This window comes from Juglans regia, chromosome 3, assembly GCF_001411555.2.
Source record: "Juglans regia cultivar Chandler chromosome 3, Walnut 2.0, whole genome shotgun sequence".
Classification (NCBI taxonomy): Eukaryota; Viridiplantae; Streptophyta; class Magnoliopsida; order Fagales; family Juglandaceae; genus Juglans; species Juglans regia.
Genome location: NC_049903.1, coordinates 4323685 through 4336667, shown reverse-complemented (window position 1 = coordinate 4336667; position 12983 = coordinate 4323685). Strand labels below are relative to the sequence as shown.

Below are 12983 nucleotides of genomic sequence, written 5' to 3'. Positions count from 1 at the left end.
GTTGTTCTGGTTCTGAAAGAAAAGGCACTCTTTGGTTCAATCGCTCTTTTCGCTTCCTTCAGAAAAACAAAGAAACATAGATAAAGAGATGACATTGAAAGATTCAACATTTTCTGATCCTTCTCTGTCGATGCATTGTTGCACAATACACTTTTGATATATATACATATATATTTTTTCGTCATCTGGGTCTCCATGATTTCGCTCGAACAAGTATCATCCAATACCATTTCGTGTTTGCGTCTAAAAATCGTTCTCTAAAGAGAGTGGGAATGTGAATAAAAACAAATAAAAGGAAGAAAAGCATTGCAAAATGAGCAAAGAAAGCGGTGTTCTAAGGGCATGGGAGGCCACGCTGCGCAAGACACAGGCTGCAAAAAAACGTGCCAACAGCCTCTTCGGCACGACAACAGTAGCCCATGCAGATGACGACGACGACAACAACAATGATGACAACGACAACAGTGGAAGTGGCACCAGCGAAATATATCATGCAGAGAAGGTTCTCCCCAATGGTGACTACTATACAGGCCAATGGTCCGACAGCTTTCCTCATGGACAGGGGAAGTACCTTTGGACCGACGGGTGCATGTACGTGGGAGAGTGGTTCAGAGGCAAAACTATGGGGAAAGGTAGGTTTAGCTGGCCTTCCGGTGCTACCTATGAGGGCGAGTTCAAGAGCGGTTATATGGATGGAACCGGTACGTATACGGGGTCCAACGGGGATACCTATAAGGGACAATGGATCATGAATTTAAAGCACGGCCATGGCGTGAAGAACTGTGTCAATGGGGATTGTTACGAAGGAGAATGGCGGCGAGGGTTGCAAGAAGGTATAGGGAGGTATCAATGGAAGAGTGGGAACCATTACGTTGGAGAATGGAAGAACGGAGAGATTTGTGGTAAGGGTACATTTGTTTGGACTAATGGGAACAGATATGATGGGTATTGGGAAGATGGGCTGCCTAAAGGGAATGGAACATTCAAATGGCCAGATGGGAGTTTTTATGTGGGGAACTGGAGTAAGGATCCGTGTGAGCGAAATGGGACTTATTATCCATCAGGGTCATCCCCAGAAGCGAATCTTGAATGGGATCCTCAAGATGTGTACAATTTTGATTTGAGTGAATGCAGGATTTGTCCCGGAGAGAAAGTTTCCATTTTGCCATCACAAAAGAAGCTTGCAGTGTGGAGGTCATCGAAGTCCGGGGATGGTTTTAGGCCTAGGAGAATGTCAGTTGATGGAAGGGTAAGCGTAGGAGTGGAGAGCAGAACGAAAATGTGGGATGGTGATGGGGATGAATCTAGTGGCTTTGCTCGTAGGAATTCAATGGCGAGCAGAGATTTGGAGGATGATTTGTTGGGTCTGCATATCGATGATGCAAGGGGAAACCCCGGATTACCAATGAAAGTACCTAGGAAAGCAAAGCGACAAGGAGAGACAATAAGCAAAGGGCACAAAAATTATGAGCTCATGCTCAATTTGCAGTTGGGAATCAGGTATTAATTACTCATATTTTTAGTCTGTTTTCATTTGATCTTCTCACTCAAATTTTAGAATTTTGAGAAGAAGTCCAATCCATTATAATTTTGCTTGCTGCAATGATATATCATTTATGCATGTTTTCTTATGTTAAAGAAACTTCATTCTTATTCACTTGTTAATGAACAAAAATGATTGTTACAAAGATACAAAATTTATGAACTGGAAAAAAATAGGCTAAGGCTCGTATCTTTTTTTCCTTTTCCTACTTCAATTTCACAGATAAAAAGCTTAAAATTTCCCTTCTATGAGTTTTAGTTTATATATGACTGCATATTATTATTATTTTCACTCACTATGGGATTGACGGACAGGCATTCTGTTGGAAGACCCGCTCCAGCTGCATCCCTTGATTTGAAGCCTTCAGCTTTTGACCCCAAGGAAAAAGTATGGACGAGATTTCCTCCTGAAGGATCCAAGTACACCCCACCACACCAGTCTTGTGAATTTAGATGGAAGGATTACTGCCCATTAGTGTTCAGGTATAACATATTGTTTCTGCTGTCTGTTTTCTAGTGCACATGAGCAATTAATGCTTCGTTGCCACTGTAAAAAAAAATTAGCAGTAGAGCCTTCCAACCTGGATCATGGGTCATCGAATCTTGCTGAGCATCATGTGGGAGCAGGAATTGAATCGAAGGACTGTCTTGAGAGGAGGAGGGGGGAGCCAATAAAAGACTTTGATAGGATGATGATTGGATCATATCAACCTTTAGTCTACATGATAAAGACTATAAAAAGGCAGAAGCAGATGATTTTGTTTTTTGTTATTCTAATCTTTGAATGTTTATCATTTCTCGTCTTCAGGACTTTAAGGAAGTTGTTCAATGTGGACCCTGCTGATTACATGATATCGATCTGTGGAAATGATGCTCTTCGGGAACTCTCCTCTCCTGGTAAAAGTGGTAGCTTCTTTTACTTGACCAACGATGACCGCTACATGATAAAGACTATAAAAAAGGCAGAAACAAAAGTGAGTCGTACAGAGTTTTACCCATATATTTGTCGTTTGAAACACTGTTTTCCAGTTTTAATCCGGTGATTGATTTGCATATATAGGTGCTTTTAAGGATGCTTCCAGCTTATTATAACCATTTCCGGGCCTTTGAAAACACTCTAGTTACCAAATTTTATGGTCTGCATTGTGTAAAGTTAACCGGGCCTATCCAGAAGAAGGTAAAACTGCTAGTAGTCCCATAGCAACCTGTGCAATAAATTTGCATGAATGTGGCAAAGTCATCAATTCCCATTTTTTCTTTCGATATCAAGTAATATGAGTATATGAACACTATCATACTATCAATTTAGTAGCTGCATTAGCTCCTATGCGTTTGGTTCTGCATGTCGAGTAAGAAAAAAAACTTTTGAGTCCATCACCACTTACTACATGCGCACAACTACTAATGTGATTGATTATGTAGGTACGGTTCATCATCATGGGGAATCTCATGTGTACTGAATATTCCATCCATAGACGCTACGACTTGAAGGGATCTTCCCTTGGCCGCACAACAGATAAGTCCGAGACAGAGATTGATGACACCACTATCCTTAAAGACCTTGATCTAAACTTCATATTCCGACTGCAGAAGTCATGGTTTCAGGAGTTTTGCAGGTGAATGTAGTAAGGCCCTTCAGTCTCTAATTGCTTTATTCAGTTTCCATCATGTCAACAACAACCATTGCCACCACATGGGGCACAATTTCCTTTTATTTTTTCATTATCTTTGTTGGCCTTCTTAAATGTACATTCGTTCTTGTAGGCAAATTGATAGGGATTGTGAATTTCTCGAGCAGGAGAGAATTATGGACTATAGTCTTTTGGTGGGTCTTCACTTCAAAGAAATATCACCTACTGGTGACCTGATTCCTTCCCAATCCCGGACTACAACTATCGGTCATTTTTCACTCTTTCAAATGATTATCCGCTTTATATTCATAATCTCACACATATGCTTTTCGCTTACAACAATGGAATGTTGTCTTCTTGCAGGTGACTCCCAGGATGAAGGAGCTCCAGCTCGTCTTTCACGAGCAGACATGGACCAGATTCTTCTTGATCCATCCAGGTGAAATTTCTATGCTAAATAATCATTAGTAATAGTCAATGTGTGAGATCTTCCCGATGTAAAAGTATATATCTACATGTCCATGACCTATATACATTCGATCAGAAAACATTCGCCTTCTATGTATCAACAATGATGACTTTGATACAACTAAAAGACATTAAAACAGCACTAGATCGCTGTCCTTCAAACTACAGAAAGATGTTTTGATATAATGGTGTATCTGAGCATTGCAGATGGGCTAGTATTAAGCTTGGCTTGAACATGCCTGCACGGGTGGAAAAGACTGTAAGACAAAGTGGTTATGAATATCAGATCCTCGGAGAACCAACCGGGGAGTATTACGAGGTTGTAATGTTTTTTGGAATAATTGACATACTTCAAGACTACGACATCAGCAAGAAGATCGAGCATGCATACAAATCCATCCAATACGACCCCACCTCCATATCTGCTGTTGATCCAAGGCAATATTCAAGGCGCTTCCGGGATTTCATATTTCACATATTTGCCCAAGACACTTGAAACAAATCAATTTCAAGTAGTTTTGATTGGTTCTTTTTGTCCATTATATATGCTTTAATTCGTTTTATATACACCTACAGATAATATATAATTATATGTTTCAGCTAATTACAGATATGCTATATATATAAACAGGAGCGCCACAAGTGTATTCATCTAATTGTAAAACTGCAACAGAATTTATTATCTTGATCAATTCTTTGGTCTAATGAGACAAACACGTGTATGTGATTTGTATTTTCTGCTTTCAATTGAGAATTTTGTATGGGGCAGATGAACTTATTAATTATTTGTTCCATTGACATTGGTCCTCTCCTTTATTATTATTTTTTTTTCCTTCCTTTTTTCGTTATAAAGATGAGCAAAATAGAAAATAAAACTGCAGACTCAGCAGTAAACACGAATAATGCTACTATTGCTACTAAGCCTCCTCAATTTGCTCCCTTATTTTAACAGCTCATGCATTTAAATTTTTTTTATTTTTTAAAAATGTTTGAAATAAAAGCAAAAATAAAAATAAAAATACAATTTGCACAAAGGACACCAAGTTGTCAAATTGAGGAAGTATAGTAGCACTATTCCTGCAAGTTGCTTTAGGTCAGAGATCTTGAGATTACGAAGATCTTGCTTCAGCAAGACCTGCACGGTTAACTATTTTTATGTTCCTAGAAATGGGAAAATTCGGAAAACTTAAAATTATTTATCCTTTTCAAATCGTAATTTGGAAGGATTTTATATGGTTGATGAAACTCCAACACAAGGCAGTAAGTTATTGAACAATGAAACCTAGACATCAACAGAAATACCAAAACCCACGTATTGCCATTAACAAATGCTCGAAAAATAGTGTTCCAATACCAACAATCACGTCAAGCATTCACCGAGAAACATGAACGCTCTAAAAACCAAATAGCTAAAAACCCCAAAATGTGTCTCTGCTCGCAGAACATGCTTTATTTATCACATAACATCCCAAATCCGACTACATATTTAGCCAAACCCTATTTTCCACAAACCCTTTTGAATCTGATAACTGGAAGCTTTCAAGTAGCTCATGCAAAATTGCCTCAATAGCTTTCTATCAATCGGTTGCCTGCTACAGCAATGATGCACTGACTAGTAGCATTCCTCCTGAAACTAACTTTTTCCTCGAGAAAGTACATGGGATAAACTCGTGCTTTCTTATTTTATGTCAATCCAAACATTGGGCGGTCCCCACCCAGTGCCGGGGTACAAATTTTTGTGACCAACATCCAACCATCAGTTTTCTTCAGTAAATTTTCCATTTTTCCCAACTTGCTCCCTTTTCATCACCGCCTATCCAGTCTGGGACCTCAGCACAAGCTGATCAAAAGACACAGAAAATTTATTTAGGCCATGGATTAAGATCATTGGCAAAGTAATCTACTGCAATTCTCCAATCCCCTGTATAATATGGGGAGTGGGTTGGTTTGTGGCACAAAAAAATCAGACCTAGATTGCATCATAAATGCTCAGATGGCCACCAGTCTGTGCATTGCAGATAAACTAACCATTTTTGGAAAAAAAAAAAATTGTACATTCTAACCAAAATTTCACCTTAGTTTCAATTGTCACTATACCTGCATCCCATGACATATATGTACATTGTGGGCATGGCAGGCAAACTACTACCTCATACAGAACATGTAAGTATATGTAATGCACCTGAAATAGGGAAAAAAATTATGCAATTGCACATGGTAGAGAGGGAGAAAGAGACCTGTTCAAAAGCAGGCACTTGAAAAACTCCACGACATGCTCTCCAACAAAGCTTAATAAAAATGGCAGCAGGACTGCAAAAAGGTGACGCTGAATTAGTGTTGTGCCAGCCCACAGGATTGATCACAACAGTAGATTCTTCAAAACCTGAAAAAAGGAAATGAATCAGCAAATTCTGTCCGGTAAAAAATTTACAAATGTAATAGTGACAGTGATTTTTTTAAGAGTACAGAAACTCGGAAGCAAAAAGACAAAAAAAACATTGCTGATTAACAATTTACCATCTATGTTCTCATAATGACCTCACACAAAGAAATGGCCATCCCACAACGTTTGTCCTTCATACTGCTTTGGCATGGGAATAGAGTCCTGATTTATTTTACAAAGTTGCTGTTGTTGCTGCCACCTCTGGTATACTTTCAGATAATCAGGAGCCTGGTATCCCTGCCAGTTTTTCTGGTTCTCCATTTGGACTTGCAAAGTTGGAACTTGTTTTCCGGGAAATGGAAAACATATCATACCCATATTGCCCTTGCTTGCTTGATGATACGATTGTGCAGTGTGAGTGACAGGCTTGTCAAACACAGTGTCCTTAGTTGGCAATGGTAACTGATATCCATCTAGCCAGCTATAATCATCTAGCTTCAAAGTCTCTTTCTCCAAAGTAGTCATAGACAAGGACTCGCCCACTGGTTTTGGAGGAACAGGGCCAAATCCAGGTGGAGGACCAAAGTGCCTCAGCGGCCTGCTCATTCGATTCTTTCTTAAACTTGCTGGCAAGGTCATTGATGAGTTCAGAGAGAGACTATCAAACCTGGCTCCAGTAGACATAGTTGAATCAAACTTGGATGGTATCCTGGAGTCAGAAACCTGAGCAAAAAGCTCATTGCCAGCACTGATATCCAGAGTCTGTGGGAGGGCATCTGAGAGTGCAGCCGGCTCCAAAACTTCAAAATGTTCTTGCAAACTAGGTTTCCCAACAAGCCTATTCTCTGTTAAGTTCAAACTGTTCAATCCATTGGCAAGACAAACTTGTTGCTCCAGCAGCCACTTTGAATTACATGGTTGTATTGATTGCAGATGTTGGGGCAGAATGGTAGTAAGAGATATTGGAGCATTTGGGTTAATTGAATCAGTATCTAAAGTGCTCTCTGATATTTTACCATCAAGTGGGGCTGAAACAGATTCGATACAACATCCCTTGTCACCCAGGGGGGCATTGCCAAGGGGGGCATGAAAATTATAAGAAAACTTGGGATCAATCGCATCTGCATGATTATCAGTCACAGATGGTTGGAAAACAATAATCTCATCCTCTTCTTCCCCTTCTAAATATGGCTGTGCCTCTGGCTGCAAATTTCCCACATTCATTTTCTTCCCCGGTGGATGTCCCATGCCATTTGAAACAGGCATCTCCCAAGAACTAGTAAGCACAAAATCATCACATATATGAGATTCAATGCCAATCGCAAACTTCTTCAGCATTGGATCAAAAGATACATATTCTTGCCCAACCCAAACTATGCTAACAAGAGACTTTCCAGCTGCTATAATCCTTTGAAAGCGAGCTTGTCTCTCCTTATCACTATTATCACTCCCCAAAGATTGCTTCCTTGAAAAATCAAGAATCATATGTGCAGGAACGAGAGGGAGAAAACCTCTCAATTCGTAGTCCTCCCACAGTGCAAGCCGATTGGCAGTTTCACCTTCATCATACCTAGTCATATTAACAAAACAAGTTTCATCTTCATCCTCAAGAACAGAAATTAATCCACTTGACAAGAGCTTGTTCAAGAATGAAACGCAAATACTCCAGAAAAATGACCTAGCAGCAGCTTCTTTCTCCTCAACTTCACTGCCAGCTGCAATTTCAGGATGACAGGCTAACCACTCCATAAAAATCAGCACTCCAGGCAGTAAATAGCTTTTCGATGGATCAAACAGTTGCATGCATCTCTCAAGTATGAGCCCCATAAACTCAAAGATGGCAGTATATGCATTCTGAAGCAAAACCGAACGTTGTAACATTTTAGCACATGACTGATTCTCATTTTCCCTACTAACAATGTGAGCTGTGGCTATAAGAATTGTTATAAGCCTAAGAATCGTCATTCCACTGTCTGCAGCATTTGAACCAAAATTGTATGCATCTTCTGGCCCAGAAGAAAGAAGCTCAAGCAAATCAACTCTAACCATAGAGAAAACATCTCCAAATGTTTCCAGACTGTAGAATATATTATATATCAGAAAGTATTCATTTCATAGGTATATCTTAAATACACCAGAAATATAAATGTTGACAGTATATACCTTGTACGAGTGAAAAGAATACCATTAAGTCGAACAAACTTAATGCTGAAAGCTTTAGAAATATCAGATATACTGGATGCAGTCTCCTTAACAGAACTCACATCTGTGTTTTCATGTTTCAAGAGAGGCATTGCTCCACCTCTTCCTCTTCTTTTCCCATGCATTCGCACACGTGCAGTCCTGATTGAGGAAGCTTTTCCATCACCAAGCAGCTGGGAAAAGTTTTGCCGATTCTGAGGAAAAACAATGTATGATGTAATTTGGCACCAATAAATATAAAAAAGCCATATATCTGACCACCATCCTTTTTCTCCATTTTTATTAGTGAAAGTGTTTTATCTCATCTCATCATTACAACTTTTCTAAATTCCCACAAAATATAATAAACAATTCAAGTTTTTCAAATCCCAAAACAATAATCATATTAAAAAATAATATTTTAACAATATTTTATTTAACTTTCAATTTTCATCTAAAACCATCTCATCTCATCTCTCACTATCCAAACCGCACCTAAATGTTCCAGCCATAAAATAAATCTTAGGTACGTATCAGTTTGTATAATGAGAATAGGTATTGTAACACATAATAACAAAATATATGCATATTTTCTGCCGTACTTCTTCATGCATGAGAGAAAACCTCATTTTAGGCCAAAGAAACAATACCTTCTCAAATGCAATAATCAAATTATCTCTTGCAGTTGAAAATGGGTTATCAACTGCCAGACTCCGAAAATAGCGAAAGATTGTCACCAATTCATCCCCGGAATATGAAGCTAATAATGCAAGCTGAAATAAGCAGAGTACAAATTAGCATGATAAGGAAATCAATTATGAAAAATAGGGGACAGGTGAGATAAAATCATGATAACAATGGATTAGAAGCAAAACCTGATGATGAGGGTTGCCACTTGAAGGCCAGATTGAAGAAGCTTGCATATAATAACTTGATGCCGCTGCATAATCTCTACTTTTGGAATCAGCATCCCCATATAAACCTTTATAACGTGATAGGTCACCCAGATAAATCAGACAGCGATGACAAGAAATCCAGCATTTCTTCATCTCAGCAGATTTATTTCCATCTTTAGACACTACGAACTGATTCTCTGGATCACCTGGAAAACAATTTAGGGGTAGACCATACTTTGCTCTGATTTTCAACATCAGATCATGATAAAATCCAGTTGCTTCAGAAAGGAATGTTTTAAACTGAGAACGTATTTTTGAGATTCGATCAGGTCTTGAAGAAGATTTCCCATCCTGGATCATGGCTGAACCATTTGAATCCAGAGAATCATTGAGGTGTGAACGAAGCTCCTCTATTCGCCTGTAATGCAACTGCCACAGACCAAACTCTACATCATGTTGTTCAGAGAAAGTATGATCCTCAAGTATAATTCCTTCGAAATTGTCTCGCATCCGCTGCCAAGCAGTGGGATCTGAGGGAATACTTGCCCGGGCCAGTCTCCTGCGTTTATTCTCCAAGTCGACATTCTACAGCACAATACATGTCAGTAAAAAGATGTTCGTAATTCTTACTCAAAAAGAAAAATAATCGATGGTAAAAGTTGCTCATATTAAGCAATCAGCTAGAACAGCCTAACCAATTAGCTACCAAAAGTTTAATAACAGACGCCTTATGATAAATAACTGAGATGCTTAATTATAATGCCTCACAGAGAAAACATGATAAACTCAGTCTACTATACATCCTTAATCTTTCCTTCCTATCACCATCTTGCCAATAATAATTAGCATTTTGTCCATGAAAGATGGCTCGGTTGTCAAGTGAAACACTAAAATGTTGGATTACAAAAGAATAAAAAGAAGAGGAATATATTTTTTATATATACATAGAGAGAGAGAGAGAGAGAGAGAGAGAGAGAGAGTGATGAAGCAAAAACATATGGACTAGAATATATCTACGAATGACTATGTAGACATTGTCATAAAATATGAAAAGAAAGAGTCGAGAATTTAACATTTATAAAAAATTTAAAATAATACATTATCAACAAAGAAGTGGCATACCAATTTGTAAAGACGTTGAGCACGTTCCCTTGATGAAAGATCCAACGAATTATCCATCAGAACCGCCATCATACATAAAAAAAGTTTCACGAAATTCAACTCGGAAAAATGCAGTTTTAGTAGCAATACACAACATCTAACCTGCAAAGAAGCTACAAGTCGATCAGAAAACAAATCTCAAAATGAAACCAAAAGGGGACTCAAACTTAATGAATAAACAACCACACAGCAATTATAATCTTTAACATATGACATGCCATATCACATGTACAGCTTCAGACATGATATTTCAGAAAACGGATATACGAATGGAAAACATGTCAAATCTTTTGAGCAATATCCAATTACTTTCATATTATATGTTGACTCTTTATACAAGTATTACTAGTCCTCGATTTGCAATTGCTACTTTTTAGTTGTCTAATAATAATGTGAATAAAGTTACATGCAAAGGAAAGTGAATAAACATCTAGCAGGTCATTCGAATGTGGTATTTCAGCACAAGAAAGTCCTCCCAGTCACACAATTACAATTGATTCACCAAAGCTTTTACCTCAAACTCTTATTTTGAGATCGGTAAAATAATATTTTATTGATAAAAATAAAAGGTATAACCCAAGTATACAGGACGCTTTTACATCAAAATTCTTATCATTTGCACATATAACTTTTGGTTCTTCCATCATTAATATAATTTTATCCAAATCATATAAAGAAATCTAGTAATAGACGCCCTTTATTTTATAACTTTCCCACAAGGACCACAGAGGACCTCAAAATCAGATAAACTTCCCCTCTAATAAATTAAACGCATCATATGCAATGTCTAAGAAGCAACTTTTAAGTTTTAGGCTGCAAGGACCATCAGTTCTGATGTCTACAAGACGTAATGTCCCGGTCTTGCCAGTAATAGAACGTCGAGGAAGAGATCATGTACAATTTTTTCTCAAGAGGGAAACAGTAATGTTCCCCTAAAATAAAAGCAAAATTGGTTAATCAGCACACTCCATCTCAGCCTACAAAACACCGTAAAACAGCATCCAATCTTTTTACAAAACAATAAAAATCGTCCAGAAACGATTGCTCACCAACTTCACCATAAATGTTCCAAGTTCCCCAAAATTATCGACGTAATATTTAAGTTCTAATACATACGTTGATACGCAGGAATACATGCATAATGTATATAACCACCGTCATGGTTTCAAAATAAAATACTAAAAAAATCAAGTCCTCAACCATAAAGTCGACATCAGAAAACATTTCGAACCCTAACCCATCAAAATTGGGAAAATAGCCTAATGATCGCATCCAACAGACGGGAAAAAATCCCTTTAACCAAGCATGCATTCAATTGAAAGATTTAATTGGATCGAAATAAATAGACCAAAAAGAAATCGAGTTTAACGTTAACCTCTTTCTTGAAATCAGATCTGCGGAGATATCGTCTTCCAGACACGAATCGCCGTCAATGATTTAAATTCAGCGGTCGTGAGGGACGCATATGCCACCACAATTTAAATTTGAGGAAGAACAATCTAGGTTTCCGTTATTCGGTGGCTTCTGAAACGTTCCAAATCTTTCTTTTCTTTTCTTTTTTTCTTTCAAGCTTCTGTTGCTGTTTTCTTGGCGCTGCACCGAGTATTAATAGGTTTTCCAGGTCGGCGGAGAGTTTTTTTCTTTTTTTATTTTTTTAAATTGTTACCTTAATTCATTTTATTATTTTCTCCTTTTCTTAACCAATTTTCATTCGGTATTTTATTTTTAAAAATATTCCTCAGATAAAATATCATTCTATTAAAGTTCCATGTCCTATGTTTAAAAAGTCCACAAAGAAAACATAACATTTGACAAATAAACTTAATTAGCTTAATAAAAAAATATTTTTATATTCTCGAAATTTATTATAAAAATAGTCAAAATATTATTTTATTTAAAAAATAAAAACTAATTAAGTTGTTAAATAATATGTATTAAATTTCTAATTTTTTTTTCTCGAATTTTAGAATAGAAAAAGCTACGCCCACCGCTCGTTGATCCCGCTTGATGTGGCTGCCGAATAAATTATAAAATTATAAAATTAAAAACCAAAATTAAAATGTTGTGATCCAAACTCGAAACCTAGCCAACATACCCTTTCATCGCCTCCATAGAACGACGAGGAACCCAACCAAACGGGGAAAAGCTACGATCCAAACTCTAAAATTCCGTAATTTTTACTAGCCACTATAAAGTATAAACCACCATTGGAGAGACTTTTTGTTTCTTCGTTTTGGATTGTGACTGAGTTTTAAAAGTTGTCTTTATTATTATTTTTATCCTTTGTTTTTAACATGAAAATGAATTGAGGGAGAAAATGTGTCAATCTGATACAATCTCCTGTGCAAATTGTTACTCGCGCGATAATATTTTACTGTGTTTTGTTTGAGGAACTGCGTCGAAGTTGGCATTCTCATGCTTTACAGTTTTGTAAGCTTCTTACAGAGACGATGCAGGCAATCTTTTTTTTTGTTGCAGTGCGAACTCAATTCGATGACGGTGCTGGAGTTGGGGAGCATAAAGGGGATTTCGGAATTGTGAAATAAAGGATCTCGTTTTTTTTATCTTCTTCTTCTTCTTCCTTTTCTCCATTCTTTTTAATAATTAAAATAAACACGTGGTTGTCATGTGAAAAACCACGTCAAGCGGGATCTACGAGCGGGACTTGTTAGCGGGGTCTGTAGAACTACTTTTTTTAAATAACTCAGACGTGAAACAAAC

The 12983-nt window shown here is 37.5% G+C and overlaps 2 protein-coding genes across 4 annotated transcripts; one reads left to right on the top strand and one right to left on the bottom strand.

The window, feature by feature from the left end:
- Positions 1–294: 294 nt before the first annotated feature.
- On the top strand, positions 295–4200 carry LOC109011584 (phosphatidylinositol 4-phosphate 5-kinase 4-like). The gene is made up of 8 exons (XM_018992849.2): positions 295–1500; positions 1858–2025; positions 2351–2516; positions 2603–2719; positions 2965–3158; positions 3307–3440; positions 3537–3612; positions 3849–4200. The coding sequence occupies exons 1-8, from the start codon at positions 314–316 to the stop codon at positions 4135–4137; spliced, it is 2331 nt and encodes a 776-aa protein (XP_018848394.1). The 5' UTR covers positions 295–313; the 3' UTR covers positions 4138–4200.
- A 736-nt stretch (positions 4201–4936) lies between these two features.
- On the bottom strand, positions 4937–11834 carry LOC109011588 (protein SMG7-like). Of its 3 annotated transcripts, XM_035688634.1 has the most exons (9): positions 11638–11834; positions 10224–10364; positions 9081–9686; positions 8856–8978; positions 8188–8420; positions 7703–8101; positions 6159–7594; positions 5879–6024; positions 4937–5481 (listed from the first exon to the last, which is right to left on the bottom strand). In XM_035688634.1, the coding sequence occupies exons 2-7, from the start codon at positions 10293–10295 to the stop codon at positions 6181–6183; spliced, it is 2847 nt and encodes a 948-aa protein (XP_035544527.1). In that variant the 5' UTR covers positions 10296–10364; positions 11638–11834; the 3' UTR covers positions 4937–5481; positions 5879–6024; positions 6159–6180. The 3 variants fall into 3 exon arrangements, with proteins under 3 accessions (XP_035544527.1, XP_035544526.1, XP_035544525.1); XM_035688633.1 differs by having other exon boundaries at positions 6159–8101; positions 10224–10375; XM_035688632.1 differs by having other exon boundaries at positions 6159–8101.
- Positions 11835–12983: the final 1149 nt, after the last annotated feature.